Genomic DNA, 22,819 nt, shown 5'->3' with positions numbered 1-22,819 from the left:
AAACTTTTCCAACAGGAAGCACTTTTTATAGAATGGTGTCGCCGTAACACCACATTAGATGTTTTAAACACAAAACTTCCAACAAACCTTTCCCCTATTTGGAACCTTGCACGTGTAAAATTCCCACATGTCCTGAAATGCATCATGGGAACTTAGGCTCTCTTTAAGTATACAACCTCTTTTTTCCTTCATTATTGCCAACTGAAGACGTTCTCATGAAAGTCATCCGTTATGACTATTGGCTTTATTTATTAGTTTTACACAGTTTTAACATTTTTATATGACAACCAGGGGATGGAGCAGTGCACATCTTCTTCCTTTGGACAAAACTTTTAATTACAGTTTTAATAGTCTCTACTCTTTATATTTCAACAATTTTATTTTTATGCAACTTAATTGAATTTCCACAACTTTCGCCTTAAACACCATACAACTAAGCGGATTATTTGAGGTGAGTACTGTCAGTTAAGCTTTGCTATTAATTTTATCAAGTTGAATTAGTGTTGTTTGATGTTTCCTTTTTTTTCATTATATTAGTATTTTAATGTTTACTTTTCATTTATTTCATTATAGTAATATTACCACATTGGTCCCCATAGTAAAATATAGTCTTACTAAAATTCACATACATAATTTCAAAGATGTTTCTTGCATCTTTGCATTTATAATCTTGTCATAGTAATTTATCCAATTTGTAAGCGAAGATCTACCCTTCACAAAATCATGCTTGCACCCATTTAGGTTGCCATTCTTATTGAGATGGTGCTCTATTACTTCTTTACTGTAAATGCAATAATCTTTCCAACCAATAATTAAACTGGCTGGTCTGTTATTGCCTATCACTTCTTTACCTCCTCTGTTATGGATTGGGAGATATTGGCAATTCCCCCTGCAAAGGAATAATTCCTAAATTTAATAAGATAATTATGTCACTTATTTTTCTCATAATTGCATAGCACTTTCATTGTTCCTGAGTTTCTCTATCGTGGGAAACTTCTCATTTCCAAATTTTATGCAGCAGTCAAAGGGGATAAAAGGATAAATGGGAATAAAGTTAACTATATAGATAAATTGGCAAAAAAAGTAAGTACCCAATATAACTGATTGATTAAGCCACTGATTCATTCTCTGCTTGCCTGTACATAGTTGAATTTCATTATTTAATTTAACAATTTATGCTTGTTGCGATTTATTATCCAAAAACTACCAGGTCCCAAGATTACTGGTTTTCAAATGTAATGCTATAATTTTGTTACCGATATCAATAAAATATTTTTAAAGTTACTGAATTTTATATAAAATTTAGGAAATATTATTTTTATTGATCGTTGCAGATTTATATCTAATAAATAAAATTTGATTAACAGGTATTTAAGTTTTCTTCTAGTGGAGTCAATCAGAATCTTATGACCCTTGGAGAACGATTTGTACCTGGAAATGATAGTCATCACTTCTGCAAACCTACAAGTGTAGCTATCAGTGATAGTGGAGACATCTACGTTGCTGATGGGTTAGTTATCTCTCTCTCTTTCTCTGTGCGTGCAGAAATACAGTGGCATGCCTAGAAATCCAGAAATATTTTGTTCACCAAGTTCATGGTACCAGACATGATTAATGGTTTCTTGAAGTGTTGTTTTGCATGACAGCTTCTTTGTAGCAATTTTCTTTCTTTCCCATAATATGCCAGTAGTCTTCTGCGGAATCTAAATCTGAACTGTTTACTGGCTATAGCAATCAGATATATGATTCCTCCATTGATTAGATACATATTAATTATTAGCATACTGGAAACTACATGAAATTTCCAGTTGTATTTGGTAACTACTATTAATTCTGCAAATTCAAGAGAATTCATCACAAGCAGCAAAGCAATGTTTGTGCAGTCTTACTACTATCACTCACAGAAGAAGATTTCCACAGTTGAAAATGGAGTTTCGATGATCCAAATTTGAGGCTCTGTTTTGTCAGATACTTGAGGAAATGAGATCAGAATGGGAGCAAAGATAGAGGATTGCATGCAGTGATTGTTTGATGTTCTACTTTACATTTCCTGCAATGTGGAAAGAAGCACAGTTATGCAGAAAATAGTTTTTAGTTGAAATTGGTCTCTGATAACTGGCAGAAGAGTCTTGTTTAAAATATTTTTATGTACATGTCCCCGTTAATTGTACCATTTATAATACATATTCTGTCCATTCCTCCGCTCAGAACCATCCAACTAAATAGAAATTCATTGTCGATTCATTGCACTCAAGGTGATTAGGTTCACTAGATCTATGTAGAACATTGTGATTTCCAACCAATCCATGAAGGTTAAATTAGGAAGATTATAGATTATTATTATTATTATTATTATTATTATTATTAGCTATATGGTGCAAGGAAGCCTGAGGCTTATGCTGCACTGCCAAAAAAAAAAAAAAAAAATTCCCCAGTTACCCTAAGAGAAAGAGAGAGAGAGAAAGAGAAAAGTAAAAGAAGGGAATCACCAAGAAAGAGAAGAATGATGATATCCAGCTCAGGACCCTGGGTGTGCCAAACCCATACTCACCAGATGTGAGCCCCTGGGGTTATTCCTATACAGGTGACCCCCGCTTAATGCTGATAATTCGTTCCGTAAAAACAGAGCGCTAAGTGAATCCGCTCTAAGCGTGCGCCACATTCCCATAAGGTAACATATGTATTTGTGAGTTGCAGTCGGTGCCATAGGATATTTCCTAATCAATAATAAACGGTAGTGTAAAGATGCACAAATGTCGGTCAAAATATTTAATATTCAAATATTTGTACATATAAAATATTCTGCATTACATACGTATATAATTGTGGTAACTACTTACGTATCAAAATTAAACTTAAAATTCCAATTAAAATCATGAATTTAATTGATGAATTTAATCAAGAAAAATGTGTCGATTTTGGGTTGAACTTTGGCCCTCTTCCAAATAAACTGAAAGGGGTATTAATTTTAAATCCTCGCAGCGTTACCACCCAACAATAAAGTCAACCGATCCTTCGCTGCTTTGAAACTTGGCATGTTTTTTTGTTCTTTCAATATGAAACTTCTTTTAGACATTCGTTTCCACAAAAGTGCTGCTTTATGTATGTTAAAAACTTGTTGAGAAGTATAACACATAATACCCCTCTTCGATAATTTTAACAAGTTCTTTTTTGAAAGTTTTGGCTCTGTAATCTGCACTTGCGGCTTTAAAACTAAGGGCTGGTTGAATAGATTTTAAATCTATAAACCAAATTTAAATCTTTAACTTTAAAACCAGATTTAAATCTTTAAATCCTAAAAACCAAATAGATTTTAAATCTATTCAACCAGCCCTTATTAGTTTTAAATGGTTCCACATTTTTTTTTTTTTTTAGGTGAGTTTTCTTCAGATCATCATATTGGCTAATCTCTCTCTCTCTCTCTCTCTCTCTCTTTTTTTAATAATATTTAACTTAACTGAATTCTGCATTGGATATCATCGTCAATAAAATTAGTTAAAATCTTTCCATTTCAATCCTAATAGCCGGCCTAGCCCTAGTTGCTTGCAATGGAACAGCTATCTTTTCTGCTGCTAAAATTAATTCTTTATTTTTTTTTATAATTGTTCTTACAGTTAAATTTGCAAGTCCTAAATTATGGCACACGTGTCTAATTTAATTTTCAAATTCAGTCTTTTTCTTACATTTATAGTCTTCGTACTGCGCTCAGACATTGTTGCTTTTTCATTCTTATCGGCCATTATTAACTCTTCGAAAATGTAACTGCATTGGTTGCATTAATTATGATACAATGTTCAAGTAAACTGTCCGTTTCACACGATGTCTAATACGGTACTGAGTGATGACTAGACTTCGGATAAATGCATATAACGCAAATATTACAAGCAATATACTTGATAATTTTTTAAAATGTTGCTCTCGGAACTACGTAACAAGTCACTGTACTGCAATTAAATTAGCGTGCGAGAAACTTTTCTCGGCATGGGAAACGTTTTAATGCTGTTTTGGTATTAATTTTCAAGCTATCGACTCCATCAAATGAAACGATTTCGTTAAGTATGCCAAAAATGCAATCTGAGCAATCAAAAATGCAATAAAAGAGCGTTATAGTGATCTGTGACAGCGTTATAGTCAGATACGGGTTATAATATAAGAACAGCGTTATAGCGAATCAGTGTAAAGCGAACCGCGTTATAACGGGGGCCTGCTGTAATCAGTTGCCTATTACGCTGTTTGGCAATGTTTATGCCTAGACTAATGGAATTAGTTACCAGTACACTGATCTGAACTTGCTTATAATAGGGCATCCTCTTCAGCCATCAAAGGTATTGCTGAATTTGTGTTTCTTGAACAAAGATAAAAGTACATCCTGTGGTCTCGAAAATAAGGTAAATGAAACATATTGAGAGACCAAATACAGCTGTTTGCATTAGCATTTTTGCCTTCCACCCTGCCTTTCCACTTTCAGTTTCATTGTAATGTAAATAAATACATTTCTTGCAAAGCAAACTGTCTAATCCTACTTAAATTAGTAGGATTAAACAGTTTGCATTACATAAAATTATTTGTTATTACATAAAATATCTGTTTATCTGTTATTACAAAAAATAGTTTATTTTCTAAATTATTTTTCTTATATGATAATACAAAACATGTTAATAAGGTGCATGTGTAAGTTTTAATTTTCATATTTATATTTTGTTTGTAATGTTGGTTTTTATTTTCAGCAGAAATAATGAAAGTTTTGTTTCGCTGTAAATAATACAGGCGGGTCTCGATTAACACGATTAATTCGTCCCGCGAGCACATTGCGCAAAACGGAAATGCGTTAATCGAATATCATAACCAATAGGAAAAATTATAATTGGTCCTTGACCTTCTGGAATGTCCATAAAGAATTTTAAAAATACCTTTTAAATAACTTTTTAACTGTATATAATGTAAAAGATAATGAAAATAATTATGGAATTAAATGTTTATTGCATAAAGCAGCGGTTCTTAAACTGTGCGCCGCGGAATATTTTAAATTTTCGAGGGAAACACAGCAATACTCGACATCTGTCGGACACTGCGCGAACTACTAGCTAGAGGTAGTTCACAGTTTCAGCATTTCTTATTAAGTTGTTTGGACCTAACTACTAAATGAAACTGTTAAGTATTTCTTTTGGTCTGGGTGCACCTTGAAAAAATTACTGAGACATTAAAGGTGCCGTGAACCGAGAAACTTTGGGAACTCTGACATAAAATACACAGTGAAGAAATTACTGTTGCCGAAATATTTGAACAGTGTTGACTTTCTCTTTTCATCAATCAATTTCCGATAGCCGACAACAATCTTCTCTGGGCCCTGGCGAAATAAATATCACAGAGAACATCAAACCTTTTGTTTGAGGTTCTATGCAATACGAAAGATTTCATCTAATTCTTTTACCGTTATCTCCTCTGCGATAACATTTTCATCTGGCTCATTTAAAAATTTGAATTTTTAAATGCAAGTCTGCATTGACTTTATTAGCAGGAGACAAACACGTCTTCTTCCGGTGGTTGATGGAACACACCGAGGCGGGCAGCAGGCAAACGTTTCTTTATTGACCATATGACTAGCGGTAAGCTTAACGCGCGATTCAAATCTTTTTCAACTATCGCATAAAAAAAAAAGATTGCGATAACTGGAAATTTGCATCGTGTAAAGTGAAAAGTGGTATCATTTTTCAAATAGCGTTAACTGAATATCGCGTTAATCAAACTTGCGTTATGCGAGGCCTAGCTGTATGTAATTTTTAATTAAAATTTTTCATTTAAGCTAAAATAAATGAACACATTTAATAAATATTACAGTACAGTAGCAAAACGTGTAGCATTGATACATAAGTTGAATTAAAAAAAAACCAAAAAATTTTTTTAGATTAGAAAAATAAATATGCAGTCTCTCAGACCAAGTGCCACTTAATTTAGATGGCCATTTAATTTAGATACATCTACCCATTTCATGAAATGAGCACTCCTTTGTAACAGTATCACCTGTTCATATTTAAGGGCGACTCTGTAACTAGGTGGGCAGGAACAGCAGTGCGTAGTACACGCTTCTTGGTTAGACCGGGGTTTTAGCTGGATTCCTAAAAACCAAATAACAACAACCTGTTCATACCATGTAATGCTAAGCAGATACATAGTTCATGTACAACGTCCCTGTGTATCTGCCCAAGAGTCCTTGCTGTTCTGAGAGTTAAGAAGATCCACTTCATGTAATTGTAACAACTGGTAACCCCACTGCTGCTGGTTTAATACTATTGCATGGATGAGCATTTAACAGTACTGTCACATACTCCTCTAAATCTTTCATCTTGTGCATTCTCAATTCAAGAATGAGCAAAATGAGAGATTTAAGTGACTTTGATTATGGCATAGTAGTTGGCACCAGACATGCCAGATGAATATCATGGAATCTACAACACTGCTGTAGTTTTAATGTATGACTGTTTTTTGGGTTTATCAAGATTGATCCAATAACCAAATAATCCAGTTAATGGATGTTATTTAGTTAACATCTCATTAATGAAACAGCTTATTGATGCAAGAGGCCATCAGAGGCTAACAAGACATGCAGGGTAACACTTCATCCAGTCAAATAACAATCCAGGACAACAGGTAATCAAACAGGCATACAGAATGCTCTCATAGGTGAAACATCACAGCCAAGCACTTAGCAATATATGTTTATTGTGTCTATAGAAGGGTGTTTTCATGGGCTGAAAGACCCAGAATAACTTATGCTCCCTCTGCCTAAGATCAGCTAACTACAACCTTGATTGAAGAAGACCCTAGATTTTCTTCTAGTCATCAATGGAACTCAAAGCCAGGAATCTCTAAATGAATGACAAGTGTTGAGACCACTATAGTCTCATGAAGGACAAACAACACAAGACTGAAAAAATGTTGCCTGCACAAGCTTGAAAAAATGAATCCTGCTTCTTGCTGATGGGAAGACTAGGATGTGGCATAAATATTGAAGCCATGAATCCCTCTTGCCTAGTCTCAACAATGCTGGTTGGCAATGACTTTATAATGTGTGGAAAGTATTTGTGTAGTACCCATTAGGGCCTTTGGTATCAGTGGGGCAACATTTTGATGCCACAAGTTATCTGGAAATTATTTTTGACAAGGTGCATCCCTTCATTGTTGCAGGGCATCTGCTAATGGATTCTTCCAACAGGACAATGCACCATGTCACACTATCCTGTTGTACAGACATGAGAGTGAATTCAACCTACTGTGATGGCCTCCCCAGTCACCAAATCTCAATCCAAATGAGCACCTGTGGGAAAAGATGGAATGAAATCTTTGGCGTAGAGACCTACAAACATACAGTTTGCAACAACTGTGAAAATAAATTGACTCAACATGGACTGGTATCCCTATGGCTTGCTGCCTACACCTCGTTAAGCTTATTCAATAAAAAATACATGCTGTTTTGGCAACGGGGGGGGGGGGAGGACCTATTCATAATTAGGTAGGTGTACCTAATAAAGTGACAATTCAGTGTTGTTTTAACAATTGTTAACACTGCTAATGCTGCTGCTGCTGCTGGGTTAATATTGTTATATGGTCCATCACATTGAAGCCACGAGAAACAGTGGCAGGCAAAATATTGGCCTCTGTGCCACAAAATTTTCACTTTAGCAGCAGTCAACCTCGTATGAGTAAGAAAAACTGCAAAACTAATGTTACCAAGGTCAGCTAGTCTTGAATCTTATGTATTCTTTTCTTTTGTTTTTTTAGTTAAACATTAAACATGGTTATATTACTCTGAATGTACATCAGAAAGAATAAACAGACCTTACCATAAAAAACAAAGAAATGATCATTATATAAGTTTCTGAATAATTTAGTTTTAATCTACTCTACATTATAGAGGTGGCTCCCCGGGATCATGACACACTTCTCTATACACCCAGCTGTAACCTGATTTATATGTTAAACAGAAAATAGTCTATAATTATTGAAAATAGGTGATGTATGAAATGCCTACAGAGGCACCTCTGTAGCCAGATGGGCAGGAGCAGTAGTTCATAGCATACACTTCTTGATTAGACCGGGGTTCGAGCCCGTGACCACCAAATACGGAGGATGTGGAAGTGGAAGGTCAGGGAATGACCACTGCATATCCCCATATCCCCAGCCCAGATAAAGGGCGAGGGGTGGCATCAGGAAGGGCATCCGGCCATAAAAATTTCATGCCAAAACAATAAAAACGTTAATCCCATATATATAATGGGAAAAGGGCGAGGAAAAAAATAATAAAAAATGAAATGCCTACAGAAATTAAGTTTTAGGAAAAATTGATCTTTTGTAATAGTCTCATTACTTTTTCGTGTATGTGTATTTTTTGTTTTAAATTTAAATAAAAAAATATATTAATTAAAAAAAAAAAAAAATATATATATATATAATATAAAATAAAAATATATAAAAATAAAATAAAAATATAGATGGAGAAGTTATTAAACACAAAATGCCGAGCCTAGTTGAAGAAAAAAGAGAAAAAGAATGTTAAGATCCTATAAAAAAAAAAAAAATTAATTATTAAGTAGAATTAAATCAGAATTAATGCCGAATTAACAGGCCAATTATATGTACAAAAGCTGAAAGAAAAAGAGGGGAGGGTGATAGAGATAAAAATTATAAAATAAAAATTAAAAATTGGTACATAGATCAGGTATTTCATCAGGGGGCTACACCTGATCATGTACCAAACACTGTGTTTCTATGCAAACTCATGTTGATGGAGAAGCTGAAGAAATGAAAAGGAAATAAAAAGGAAATAAAAAATATAAAATTTTTTTTTTTTTTTTTATCATGTTTGGTACATGATCAGGTGTAGCCCCCTGATGAAATACCTGATCTATGTACCAATTTTTAATTTTTATTTTATAATTTTTATTTTATAATTTTTATCTCTATCACCCTCCCCTCTTTTTCTTTCAGCTTTTGTACATATAATTGGCCTGTTAATTCGGCATTAATTCGGATTTAATTCTACTTAATAATTAATTTTTTTTTTTTTTTTTTTTATAGGATCTTAACATTCTTTTTCTCTTTTTTCTTCAACTAGGCTCGGCATTTTGTGTTTAATAACTTCTCCATCTATATTTTTATTTTATTTTTATATATTTTTATTTTATATTATTTATATACATGTATCCTGTTTTGCTGCTTTGCGCATTCAGGTACACGTACTGTTTTTCCTTATTTTTCCTGTTTTTCCACATCTTTGTTTTCATATTTCATATATATATATATATTTATATATATATATATATATATATAGCTCTGCATTATTGCCGTACTACTGGCTGATATTTTTATGTTAAATATCATATTTATTTTAATTATCAGATATATATATACATATATATATATATATATATAAAAATTATTGTGTATATCTGAATATACACAGTTGCCAAACAGTTTATCCACTCATAGGTAAAATGCCACAAAAAACATAGATTGAAAAAAAAAAAAAAAAAACCAGATTACTCATCTCACAGATGACCAAACAAACTGGTTTATAACTACCACTCATAATCTATGTTACATCATAACTGACTTGAATGACATAGTCCAGTATCATATGAAGGCACTAAGGACTTAACTCAAATGTCCAGTAACAAGTGAGAGCATTAAAAAAATCATTTGTCTCACAGAAAAGTAGTCTATACTTAGGACTTAATCTATGGTCTATGAGCACTTAGCAGTGGTCCATGCCTTGATCAAAGCTCAATAATCTATCTATCCAAATCCATTAAATAATACTTTCATAATAATAAATTAAGATTATTTCTTTTGCTTTACTATGTATAAATATAGTGCAAGCACATCAGAAATACATAGCTATATCTGAATAAATCAGAATATTAGTAAAACTGGATTGTTTTAAGTTATATCTCATATTGTGAATACCTTCACAACGAGTTTCCATGATATTGCACTACTTTGAATAAGTAACGCTTCACCTAAGGAGAAGACTAATGTTACTTATTCTCAGATGGATGCCACCACCCAGATGGCACCATTTCAGGGCTATTTTGTGTATGTGTGAGATAATAACTTGACTATCCACTTGTCTCTATTAGACTTAGAAAAGCAAAAAGGTAGAGGGAAAGTAATAGTAGGAGTGGAAGAGGAAAAGAAATGGTGTAGAAGAATGAAAGGGACAGTAACTCCTTCAACTCACACCACTCAAAAACTCCTCGAATAGGCAACGCTTCCCCAGTGGAGAAGGCTGTTGTTACCTATTCTTGGAAACTCCGGACATCATCAGGCTTCCCCTGGTGCCATTTCAGGGCTATTTGGCCTTTCTTCGGTGGGTGGGTAGGTACCCGAGTGATGCAATGAGGGCAAAACAGTTATAAAGTATAACTCCATAATATGAGAGATGCCTGATGGTGTATCATGTATTTAGACTCTAAAGCATTTAGGTCATAAGCCTCAAGCTATGGGAGAGTCTAGACAATGTATAAATATAATGCAAGTAGTGCAATATCATGGCACTCGTGAAGGTATTCACAATATGAAATATAACTTAAAACGATGCCGTTTTACTAATATTCTGATTTATTCAGATATAGCTATGTATTTCTGATGCGCTTCCCCTATATTTATACATAGTCTAGACTCTCCCATAGCTTGAGGCTATGGGAGAATACACCATCAGGCATCTCTCATATTGTGGAGTTATACTTCATAACTGTTTTGCCATCATTGCATCACTTGGGTACCTACTCCCCACCGAAGAAGGGCCAACAGCTTTTAAACGGAGCTATTTTGGCGGATACTACTTTCAAAAGAGGGAAGATTTTTGGAGACCGTAATTTCTGGTATTAAGGTTTTTTTCTTTTTGCTGACCCTGATAAAGTTCTCAAGGTGGGATTAAGTGCCTGCGGGCACTCTGTTGTTGGCTTTTTTTTTTTTTTTGTGTTAAAGATGAGTTTCTACATACTCGAAAGAACCCTGGAGTTCACTCTGGACACAGAGTATGAACCGCGGCAGGCAATAGAGGGATTAGCGAAATGCGTGAACCTATCGAGATTACAGGGGTTTACTCTGCTGCCCGTAAGGAAGTATCAAGTAGTGTGCAAGGACTGCATGACCAGGGACATATTACTGAGAGGTTTTCCTTTTGAAAACCAAACAGTACACCCCCATTTGGTAGACAGCATTAGAAAATACATAACCATAGAATGTTATCCAATTGAGATGCCAAACACATATTTGAAAAGCGCATTAGATGCATACAGAAAAGTTACACGAATAGAGATGCATGCGTGGGAGGGTTTCCCACGCATGCATGAATGACATTTGCCAGACTTATACACGGGCAAAGTTATGGTCCAGATAGAAATGAGGAAGCAGGTGCCCAATATCATATATGTTATGGGAAACCAGCTAGTTTTGAACTATGAGGAAGGGGGGGGTAGAGAAAAAATGTTTGAAGTGCGGCAGCTCAGACCATCTAGGGGCGAATTGTACGAGTGGGCGATGCTTTAACTGTAGAGAAGTTGGGCACATCAGCAGCAACTGTTCAAAACCATGCAGCAAATGTGGGGAAACAAACCACAAAGCAGGCAGTTGTTCAGTGAGGTCGTATACAGATGCTATCAGAGGAGGGGAGGAAAAGGGTAGTGAAATAAGCTCGAAAGGGGAAAACATGATTATTTTAAAGCCACAGGGAGGAGGGGAAAAAAGTCCATCGATAAAACCAGTGAAAGTAATAACGGAAATAGAGGAGGAGAATGGGGTTACAGATATAAAACAAGTCACCCCTACTCTAATGGAAACAGAGGAGACAGCAAGAGGGGAGAAAACAGAGAGCGAGAACATGTGGGAGGAGGAGGAGAAAAAAGGAAGAAGCAAACCACAGATAACATCGTTGCAGAAGTTCTGGACTAATCAAGCTCAGAGGATTCCAAAATAGAAGGGCCATTAGGTGAAGTAAAGGAAAAGCTAACAGGTGTACAGCATTTAATAAAATATGTACCACTAGGACAGGAAAAGCTGAGGGAAAAGCTAACAGAATGGGAGCAAAATCTGGGGAAACCCAGAATAATATTAGAACAAACCGGAGAAGGAAGAATAGAGAGAATACAATTTGTGGAGGGATATTTTTTTTTGGGAATTTGGTAGGACAAACCCTTTTAGGAATCACATAGCAATTAAGCAACTCCCGAATCAAATGGATCGCGGGGCAAGAACAAGAGCTTTGCAAGACCCTATATGGCCTTAGTATATCCCAAACAAAATAGGTGAAACCCCTTGGCGGACCGACTATCAGTACACATGATAACTTTTTTTTTTTTTTTTTTTTGTACCTGTACGTGGTGCTGGACTTCCAGACTAGCATCACTGGGCTCTAATGCCCATACCTTGGTTCCAAGGGTTACATCGTTGGAATCTGGCATGTGCAGCCGTGCATCCATGGAATTCGGAAAAGGGTTTCCTGGTGGTTGAGGGGCCCAGCCTTAATACACCACTTTGGCCCCTGCTTCGACAAGACGGGTGGTCCCAGACCGGCCTGACTGGGATCAATGGGCGGGTGGTTCTAACTGCTAGGGTCAACTGCGTTCCAATAAGTCTCCCTCCCTTTGGTCTTGGGATGGGATCAAGGCTTATTGGAAACGTGGGTATGGTGCCTCTAAGCTAACTTGGCATCCCATTTGTGTACACAGTACCTGCTAGTTCACGAGTGGGCATCCCCTCGTAGGGCTCCGTGGTGGGTAAGGTACTTAGGGCATCTGAAATTTTTATCTTACTCATATGAGTAATTTAATTCCTATTTCTTCTGGGGCCCCAACAAGGCTGAGGATAAACCACCATCTATAACAGCGCTTTTCCTCATTCTCCATTCTACCGGAGAGCAGTCAATTGGGAAGATGTCACCCTTCTTTATCCAGAAAGGATTAGAAGAGTTGGCAGGATCACCAAAATCCATAAAACTGCTGCGTTCTGGCGATCTTTTACTCGAAGCTTCAAACACAAAGCAAGTAGAAAGAATGTTAAACACGACATCCATATGGGGAATACCGATCAATGTAACACCCCACAAAACTTTGAACTCTTCACGAGGTGTCATTTCAGAGTGGGATCTTCTTCATGTCTCAGAAAAAGAGATCTGCTCTGAACTAAAAGACCAAGGAGTGACAGCTGTCAAGAGAATATCAATGTGGAAGGAAGGGAATCTCGTCCCTACCCGAGTTCTCATCCTAACATTTAACACCCCACGGCCTCCTAGTTCCATCAAGGCAGGGTATTTAAACTGCCCAGTGAGGATCTATATTCCAAACCCACTGTTGCAATGAGGTGTTTTAAATGCCAAAAATACGGCCAAAAAATATGTCGTGGTAACCCTGCTGCTCGATGTGGTGCGAAAGATCACGAGAACAAGGAATGTTCAGCTTCCAAACCGATCTGTGTAAATTGCCAGCAAGATCATCCTGCCTACTCCAGAGCATGCCAGCGGTGGAAGGATGAAAAAGAGATCCAAAAACTGAAAACAGAGCTGAATATCTCCTACCCAGAGGCTAGAAAACACATTCAACCAATAAATAGTGGGAAGCCTTCATATGCCCAGAAGGTTTCTGCAAAGTGCACTATCGGTACGCAAACTGAGATGACTGTACCACCAAGCGAGTCATTCACACCGATTGCCCGCTATTTATTGAGTTCACAAAAGCCCACCAAAAAAACGTCAGTTGCACTCCTATATCCGTACCTCCTAGTACTCAACCACTACCAAAATCAAGTGGTAAAGAGCCAACAGTAATAACAGAAACAATGGATGTTGAGGACAAGGAGGTACCAGATGAATCAGTCTTGGAACTCTTTGCAGAGGAAGAAATGGACACGGGAGAGCGTCCATTCTTCCCCAAAAAAGATAAATCCAAGACTGACAAAAGTAAGCCCTCAACACCTCAGAAGCCACCTGATGGACCCACCAAGCCTAAATAATGGCTAAATTCCTACAATGGAATTGTCGTGGATTCTGGTGAAATACTGATGACATCAAGGCCCTCCTGCAAAAGCTCGAGCCAGTTTGCTTTTGCTTGCAGGAGACTTATCTAAAGGCAAATGATGATCCCACCATGCATAACATCACAATTTTTCAATTGCGGGTGGTCCTGCTCATGAAGGAGTGGCTATCCTTGTGGGCAACCAGACCCCAGTTCAGCCCTTGCTAGTTACAACCAGCATGGAAGCTGTTGCAATTCGCCTTACAGTGGGATTTTTATTAACCGTGTGCTCTATTTATTTGCCACCTGGGACTGACATCTCCCAGGAAGACCTTGATGATCTTGTAATGCAGTTGCTTCCCCCTTTCTTACTTCTCGGGGATTTTAATGGACATAATACCCTGTGGGGTAGTGCTAACATCAATGGAAGGGGACGAGTCATAGAGTGTATGCTAAATGACAATGACTTTTCCCTTCTAAATACTGGAACAAACACCTTCTTCCACATGCCTACCCATACTTTTTCTCCCATTGATCTCTCTATCTGCTCCCCCTCTACTCCCTTCACTCACTTGGGAAGTGGAGGAGAACCCATATGGAAGTGATCACATCCCTGTGATAACCTTGTTACACAGTGGGAGACCAAGTCTTCCTTTCAGGTTACCACAGTGGAAGACTCATCAGGCAAATTTTGACCTCAGTACCGTCAGTCAGGAGCCTATCAATGATGCAGTAACGTACATCACAGAAATTATTGTCCAAGCAGAAAATGCTGTTCCAAAAACATTTGCAGGTTTCCACCATTTCCCAAACCTTGGTGGAATTCACAATGCACAGCAGCAAAAAAGGCTCAAAACAAAGCGTGGGGGATATTCTGCCGATATCCTACCACAATCAACCTTATAGCCTTTAAACGCGCACGAGCCAAAGCATGCTACATCCGCCGTCAGAGTCAAAAGGCATCGTGGATCCGTTTTACTTCTTCAGTTACTCAGTCCACTAGTACTAAGTTGGTCTGGGATAAAATCCGGAAAATGAAGGGAAAATATACATCCCAGCCTTCTTCAATCCTAGATTATAATGGATGCACTATTGTAGATCCAACTGCAATAGCCAATTCTCTTGGGGAAACATTCTCTAACATCTCTGCAACATCCTCGTATTCCCCAGAGTTCCTGGTCCTGAAACATAAAATTGAAAAATAGACACTTAATTTTAAGTCTAAGAGAGTCTATCCCTACAACGGGTCCTTCATTATACTCAGTCAGGCTGACTGGACTCTGAAAAGAGCTCTTACTGTTTCCAAAGCAAGTGCTGTTGGACCAGATGGCATCCATTATGAAATGATTAACATCTTTCACCAAAATCTATGAATTATCTGCTCCTTCTATATAACAGAATCTTTATTGAAGGGCAGTTTCTGGATTCCTGGCGCAAGGCAATTGTTCTTGCCTTTGCTAAGCCAGGAAAGGATCCAAAAGTCACTACTAATTATCGTCCTATTGCTCTGACTAGCTGTCTGTGCAAAATCCTGGAGAGAATGGTTAATTTTTGTTTAATATGGTATTTAGAATCAAATGACCTTCTCTCCAACATCCAGTGCGGCTTCCGAAGGAACCGGTCCACTCTGGATCATCTTATTAGACTGGAAACATCCATCCGGGATGCTTTCCTAAAACATGAACATTTGGTGTCTGTATTCTTTGATGTAGAGAAAGCATATGACACAACTTGGAGATTTGGCATCTTAAAAGATTTGCATAGCCTTGGTCTTAGAGGACATTTGCCCATTTTTATTAAAAACTTTTTAGCCAATCGATCTTTCCAAGTTCATGTGGGATCCTCACTCTCTCATTCCTTCAGCCAAGAGGAGGGAATACCACAAGGATCAGTTTTAAGTGTCACGCTCTTCGCCATCAAAGTAAATTCCATCACAGAGCAACTTCCTCCAACTGTAAACAGTGCCCTCTATGTTGATGACTTTAGCGTATTTTGTCAGTCATGCAACATGAGGGTTATTGAAAGACAACTGCAAAAAGGCATTGATTGCCTTAATTCCTGGGCACTTGCTAATGGCTTCAGGTTCTCACCGGAAAAGACTGTTTGCGTACACTTTTGTCATAAGCGTAATCTTCATCCTGAATCTGAATTAAGGCTTGGACAAAATGCTGTTCCAGTAGCAGCAGACACAAAATTCTTGGGACTCGTATTTGATAAAAAACTGATCTTTCTGGATCACATCCGCCAACTCCGCACAAAGTGCACAAGAGGCCTGAATATTCTGTGCTCTCTCTCCTCTACATCTTGGGGTGTGGACCGATGCACCCTACTACACATTTACCGTGCACTTGTGCAATCCAGATTAGAGTACGGGTCCCTAGTATACAATTTGGCCAGAGACTGTACTTCGTTGGCTGGATCCTGTCCATCATCAGGCTCTCCATATCGCTATTGGAGCATATCGAACATCTCCTGTCCAGAGCTTATATGTCGAAGCAAATGAACCACTGTTATCGCTTTTCAGCTCATCCACAATTTTAATGTAATTTTGTGATTTATCATTGCCTAAAAAATTCCAGCAGATGTTTTCAAATGCCTTCCAGACTCTTATTTCTGTAGCATTTAATTTTTTAGTGAATTTCTCATCTTGGAATAGCAGTTTTATTTTCAGCCCCACAAAAATTCCCTCTTTTATCTTGGCCTCGCTGATTTGAGGAAATTTTTGCCTCAAACAGGAAAATTCTTCTCCTTTTTGTGTCCATCCCTTTCACAAATATTTTTATCAAACCTGACTTGATGTTCAGTAGAGGTAAATAGATTTTTGACTTATCTACCAAGGAAGATATGCTACATTTTTTTAACCTGGTGTAGTTTCTGAACAGTCTGGCCATTATTTTACACTGTAGTGGCAATCCTTCATCAGCTGTCCCACTCACATAAAAACCTTGGATACCTTGCAACCCAATCTGAAAAGTTACCACTTTTAGGTCAGCACAGAGATTCCATTTGTATTCTTGATATCATATTTTTTGCAAAAGAACCTGTAGGTTCTCATACATTATCTTCATGTGAACTGCATGGGCCAATGGCATTGATGAATACTTATTTCCTTTATGGAGTAAAGCTGCTTTCAAACTGACCTTGGATGAATCAGTGAAAAGCCACCACTCCTCAGAGACGTGCTCCAGATGTAACTCTTTCATTAATTCCTGCCCAACCAAAGCACCATCCATGGAGTCATAGGTTGTTATATTAGATTGCTTCTTCCTATAAAAAGACACCTTGACACCTTTTCAAGAAGATTCCAGTGCTGAAGCTGTAATCCTAATAATTGAGTCTTGGTTTTGGAGAGGTCCAAATCATTCAATTCTGCCCCCAGGGATTAGATGCTGCTTTGCAGAATCAAGAGTTGAAAAGTCTGGATCTATACTCGTTCTGGGTTCTGCATCTTCTGGAGACTTCTTTTCCCATCCTGAATCAGAGTCAAGTCCATAAGTTTATGGTGGCTTTGGCACTGACATTGTATCATCGTGAGGAACCGGCCTCAAAGCAGAAGGTATATTAGGATACTCTACTTTATACTTGGATTTTCCATAAAAACCAGAAATATTGGCCATGCAAAAGTAACAATCATTTATGTGGTCTTGAGGTTCCTGCCACATCACTCGAACAGCAAAAGGCATTGATTTATGACTACCCCTAAGTCAGCGTGTTAATATCCTTGAACATGAGTTACAGGAAATCTTTGGAGCCCATAATTTATCTTGATCTCCGACCTTACATCCAAAATAGAGTTCATATGCCTTTCTCGCAAATTGTGCCAGTGGTTTCTGCTACGACTTTAATACCATTTCTCTACAAATGTGGCAAAAACTATCAGGCTTATTTTGGCAAGAATGCAACATATTTCATGTACAGTTGAGGTACATATACATAAGAACACAATTAAGAAATTGTAGAATTTTATTTTCAATTTAAACACAGTTCATGATTTATATTTATGCACACCACACTTGTTTACAAACACCATTTCACTAAAGCACTTGTTCACTTTGTTTAGCACTCACTTTCTTGAATGCATATGATTTTGAAATACAAAAATGCTTGCTTGATGCAGAACCCGCTCGTATATATACCAGTAGAGAAGTATCTATAGAACTCCATCAAAAGTTCTAGAACCTTCCAGAAACATCCCACCCTTCCTTCCACGTGTAACAATATTCTAGAACATTCTAGACATTCTCGAATATTATAAAAAGTTCCCAAATGCTTTAGAAATCACCCAAATGTTCTAGGAAAAAATAAAATAGATACAGTAGATGGAAAAGGTGATTGAACCAACTGTCTTGATCTTCCGTCATTAATATTTCTCACAGAGAATCTGTTGAAATTATTTAAGGGAAGAAATTGATGCCGACCAGTGTAATTAGTGTCTTTTTTTATATATATATATATATACAATTTGTATATATATATATATATATATATAGTCTTTACTTGACAAATTTTCTGCTATAAAAGTGTGTACAGATGCTGTTACAGCAGATTGTTCCTTATAATTTTGAAAAGTTTTTCTTTATTATATTTGTATTATTGTATTTTTCACACTCGTCATATAGCTCTCTCTAGAATAATCATCATCATCAGCCATTATCAATCCACTACAGGATGAAGGCCTCTCTGGCAACTTTCCAATTCCTTCTGTTTTGTGCAATGGCCATCCATTTACTACCCACAAACTCGTGAATTTCATCTGTCCATCTCCGTCATTGTCTTCCAGGTTTTCTTCTAGCTCCTCTTGGGTACCATTCTGTTATTGTCATAGCCCATCTGTTATCATGTCTTCAAGCTATGTGTCCTGCCCAAGACCATTTTAGTTCTTTTGTTTTGATAAGAATGTCCTTTACTTGAGTTTTCTGCCTAATCCATGTGTTTCTCTTCTTATCTAACAGTCTGATTCCTAATGTAGTTTGTTCCATTCTTCCCTCTGCAGTTTTCAGCTTCTCTTCCATTCTTTTGGTGAGTGCCCAAGTTTCACTTTAGCATTAGCATTAGCATTAGTAGAGGCATTTGATGCAAGAAAGCAAGCTTATGCAGCATCAGCCAAAAAAAAAAAAAAAAAAAAACCCACTTCCACTTCACCCCTCTGTTCGTTCAAAATACCTGTCCAGCTGAGCCTTAAACTTATTTAGGCTATCAACCTCCACCACAAGGGATGGAAGTCTGTTCCACCAACCAACCACCCGCTGGCTAAAGGTAAATTTCCGCACGTCTATCCTACATCTGTCTTTCCTCAATTTGAATTTATGCCCTCTCAGGTGATTTTTCTGAGCTAGAGGAAGAATCCCATCAGCATTGAGCATGCTTAAACCATTCAAGGCTTTATACACCTCTATCAGATCACCTCGCTGGTGCCTAGTCTCCAGACACTAATTTGCAAAACTTAAGCCTTTCTTCGTAAGAGCACCCCTTTGTTCCATTCACTAATCTTGTTGCCCTTCTCTGTACTCGTTCCAGCAGCTCTACATCCTTCTTGAAATGAGGTCTCCAGACCTGTATACAGTACTCTAGGTGTGGCCTGACCATCGCCTTATACAATGGAATAATCACCTCCTTATCCCTGCTGGAAAAATTCCTGTATATCATTGACAATACTCCATGAGCTACTCTTGCAGCCCGTCTGCACTGCTCAGAGAACTTCATATCTGCCTGCACAACCACCCCCAAGTCCCTTTCATTCTCTACCACTGTCAGTGTAGTACCACAGAGTTGATACGTTGCTCTGGGGTTGCTGTTTCCCATGTGTAGTACTTTACATTTATCAATGTTAAACTTCATTTGCCACCTCTCAGCCCATCTGCTCAACCTTTCCAGATCCTGTTGCAGCAGCATAGTGTCAGTAATGTCCTTGACAACCCTGCCAACCTTTGTATCGTCTGCAAACTTGGACATTAAGCCCGATATACCATCATCAATATCATTTATAAATACAGAAAACAATAATGGACCCAACACTGAGCCCTGAGGGACTCCACTAATAACATCAGTCCACGATGAGCAGTGTCCATTGATTACCACTCTCTGTCTTCTCCCCTTCAACCACCCCTTTATCCATAGCAGCAATTTGCCTCCAATGTCACACTGCTCCAATTTGTGTAGCAGTCTTCCATGTGCAACAGTATCAAAAGCCTTTCTAAGATCCAAGTATATAATATCAAAGTTATTCCCTGCATCCAGTTCTTTTGTGACTGCATCATAGTATCCAATCAAGTTGGTCAGGCAAGACTTCCCCTTAACAAAACCATGCTGTGTCTGAGCTATAACTGAAGTCTTGTCTAAATGATCCTGCAGTGCTTCTTTAACCAGTGCCTCCATTAATTTTCCTGGAACAGAAGTTAAGCTCACAGGTCTATAATTACTTGTGTCAGCCTTTGATCCTCCTTTGGGAATTGGGGTCACATTTGCACATTTCCAGTCTATGGGTACCTCCCCTGAGTCCAAGGAAGCTCTCATAATTATGGCTAAGGGTTTGCTTACTTCCTTTGCTGCCTCCTTTAATATAACTGGATAGATCCCATCCACCCCGGGTGCCTTTCTTGTGTTTATCTTCAACAGTTTCTCCTCCACTTTACTCCCAGTTATTTCAAGATTCTGTAGCTTACTGCTAGAGTTGAATACACCTCTGGCATTCCCCTCGCTGAATAACTCCTCATGTGTGAATGTCGATGCAAAATATTCATTTAGTTTGTTAGCTACCTGAGCAGGATCATCAACACTTGACCCATCAATATCAAGTGGACCAATCTGATTCATCCCCTTCCTTCTAGAGTTTACATAAGTAAAGAACTCTTTGCTGTTTTTCTTTGCATCCCTTGCCAAGGATTTCTCGTAATCTGCCTTCGCCTGCGTAACCTCCTTTGTAACTTGGTTGCATATCAACTTGTATCTATCATAGGCTTCTGTGTCATGTGTTAATTTGTATGTATCCCATGCATTTTTCTTCTCTGCCATATGCCTCATTAGTTCATCTGACATCCATTTTGGCCTAAACCTTGAACAATATTTCTTAGTTGGTATGTAAAGCCTAGTAGCTTCCAAGATAAGTTCTTTGAATGCTTCCCATTTTGAATTTGCTGTTGGTAACATCATCAGTTGGTCCCACTGTATAGAATTTAAATACTGTCTCAGTCCATCGTAGTCGCCTTTACGGAAGCAATAACCCTTCCCTTTACCCCTAATAGTAGTTACCTCTTTGAGTAAATCCCACTTCAGCACACTGTGATCACTGCCACCTAGTGGTTCATTTATCTGCAGATTCTTAATGCATGAAGAATCACTGCTGATAATCAAATCAAGAGTATTACTCCCTCTAGTTGCCTCCCGAACATGCTGATGTAGAAAACAATCATCCAATAAATCCACAAAAGTCCTGCTAGTGTGTGAGTAACCAGCCCCCAAATTCCAGTCAATATCTGGGAAATTAAAATCTCCCATTATAAGACACTCTGATTTACTGGCCCACTCTATTTCCCTGTACAGTTCCTTATTATACTCATCAGAGTCATTAGGCCTATAGCACACTCCTACTCTCAATTTTGATCTCCCAATGTTTATGTCACACCAAACTGACTCCACACTGCACTGTCCAGCGATGTCGACTGGCTTCACTTCCTTGGTTTTTATGTGTTTCTTAACTAATAACATAACCCCTCCTCCCTTCCTATACTGTCTATCCTTTTTGTAGACGTTGTACTCCCCAAATTGCAGTTCTGCATCCCTTATATCTGTGTGACACCACGTCTCTGATATCCCAACAATATCTGCCTTCGATGTTTTGAGCAATACCTCAAATTCATCAAATTTATTTACTAAACTCCTAGCATTGGTGTACACGCAAGTATACCTGCACCTGTTTCTATTCTTAGCTACCCTAACACAACCCATGTGTTTACTTGTACCGCAATGGCTCCCAGCAGTCTCTGAAATACCATGCATCTTGTTTTTCAGGCTTCTGCTCATTCTAATAGAAGCAGTGCAAGGATCTCTTTCACCTCTGCCAGTGGCTACTGTCAATCTATTGGTCTTTGTCTCACCCCAAGCTAGCAGTTTTCCGACCCACCTAACACTGCCTCAATAGCATCAGCAAATATTCTTGCACCCTTTCTATTTAAGTGTATCCCATCCCTGTAGAAGCAATCTCTCCTGTTAACAAGTACAGTCCAGGCTGAAAAAAATTCTACCCCTTGAGCCTTGCACAATCTTTCCAGGGCCGAATTGATCGACAAGGCTCTCATCATATATTCACTCCTATCGTGTCTGGGCAGAATTGCAGACACTTTCAAATTCAACCCTAATTCTCGGCTTTTGTTCAACAGTGACCTGTACTTGTTAAGTAATTCTGCCGGTCTCCTACTCTTAATATTATTAGTGCCAACGTATACAACTATATCACCTTTTGTGCCCTTAAAAGATGATATTCGCTCTACAACGTCATCAACCTTTGCCCCTGGCAGACATACCCTGGTCCTGTTCCACCTATCTTTTTTACAAAGCATGTTCCCCGTTTCCCTGACAATAGAGTCACCAACAACTACTAGTTCCTTCGGGACCAGCGCATTCTGCCTTAGGGGTTGTCTCTGTGTCACGCGATGCCCAAGTGCAAGCTCTGGCGTTGATGTGGGCAGCTGAGAGCTTGATGGGCCCCTCAATTTAGTTTCTTCGAGGGCATCCACCCTGTCCTTCAAGCTCTCATATAGGCCCACAAGAACGCCGAGTTGTTGCCTGATATCGATACACTCCTTGCATCGCGC

General features: G+C 38.0%; 1 protein-coding gene across 3 annotated transcripts in view; it reads left to right on the top strand.

The window, feature by feature from the left end:
- The window catches only part of LOC150086985 (peptidyl-glycine alpha-amidating monooxygenase B-like), a 627,331-nt gene that overhangs the window by 479,225 nt on the left and 125,287 nt on the right, over positions 1 to 22,819 (top strand). For all 3 annotated transcript variants that reach the window (XM_090372880.1, XM_090372878.1, XM_090372879.1), the window contains one exon: positions 1,368 to 1,510. In XM_090372880.1, the coding sequence (XP_090229006.1) occupies positions 1,368 to 1,510 (143 nt within the window). The remainder of the gene's footprint in view (positions 1 to 1,367; positions 1,511 to 22,819) is intronic.

Source organism: Mastigoproctus giganteus, chromosome 4 (genome assembly GCF_048544385.1).
Source record: "Mastigoproctus giganteus isolate SK-2022 chromosome 4, ASM4854438v1, whole genome shotgun sequence".
Classification (NCBI taxonomy): domain Eukaryota; kingdom Metazoa; phylum Arthropoda; class Arachnida; order Uropygi; family Thelyphonidae; genus Mastigoproctus; species Mastigoproctus giganteus.
Note: the sequence above shows the minus strand (reverse complement) of the source record. Positions and strands in the feature narration are given on the sequence as shown.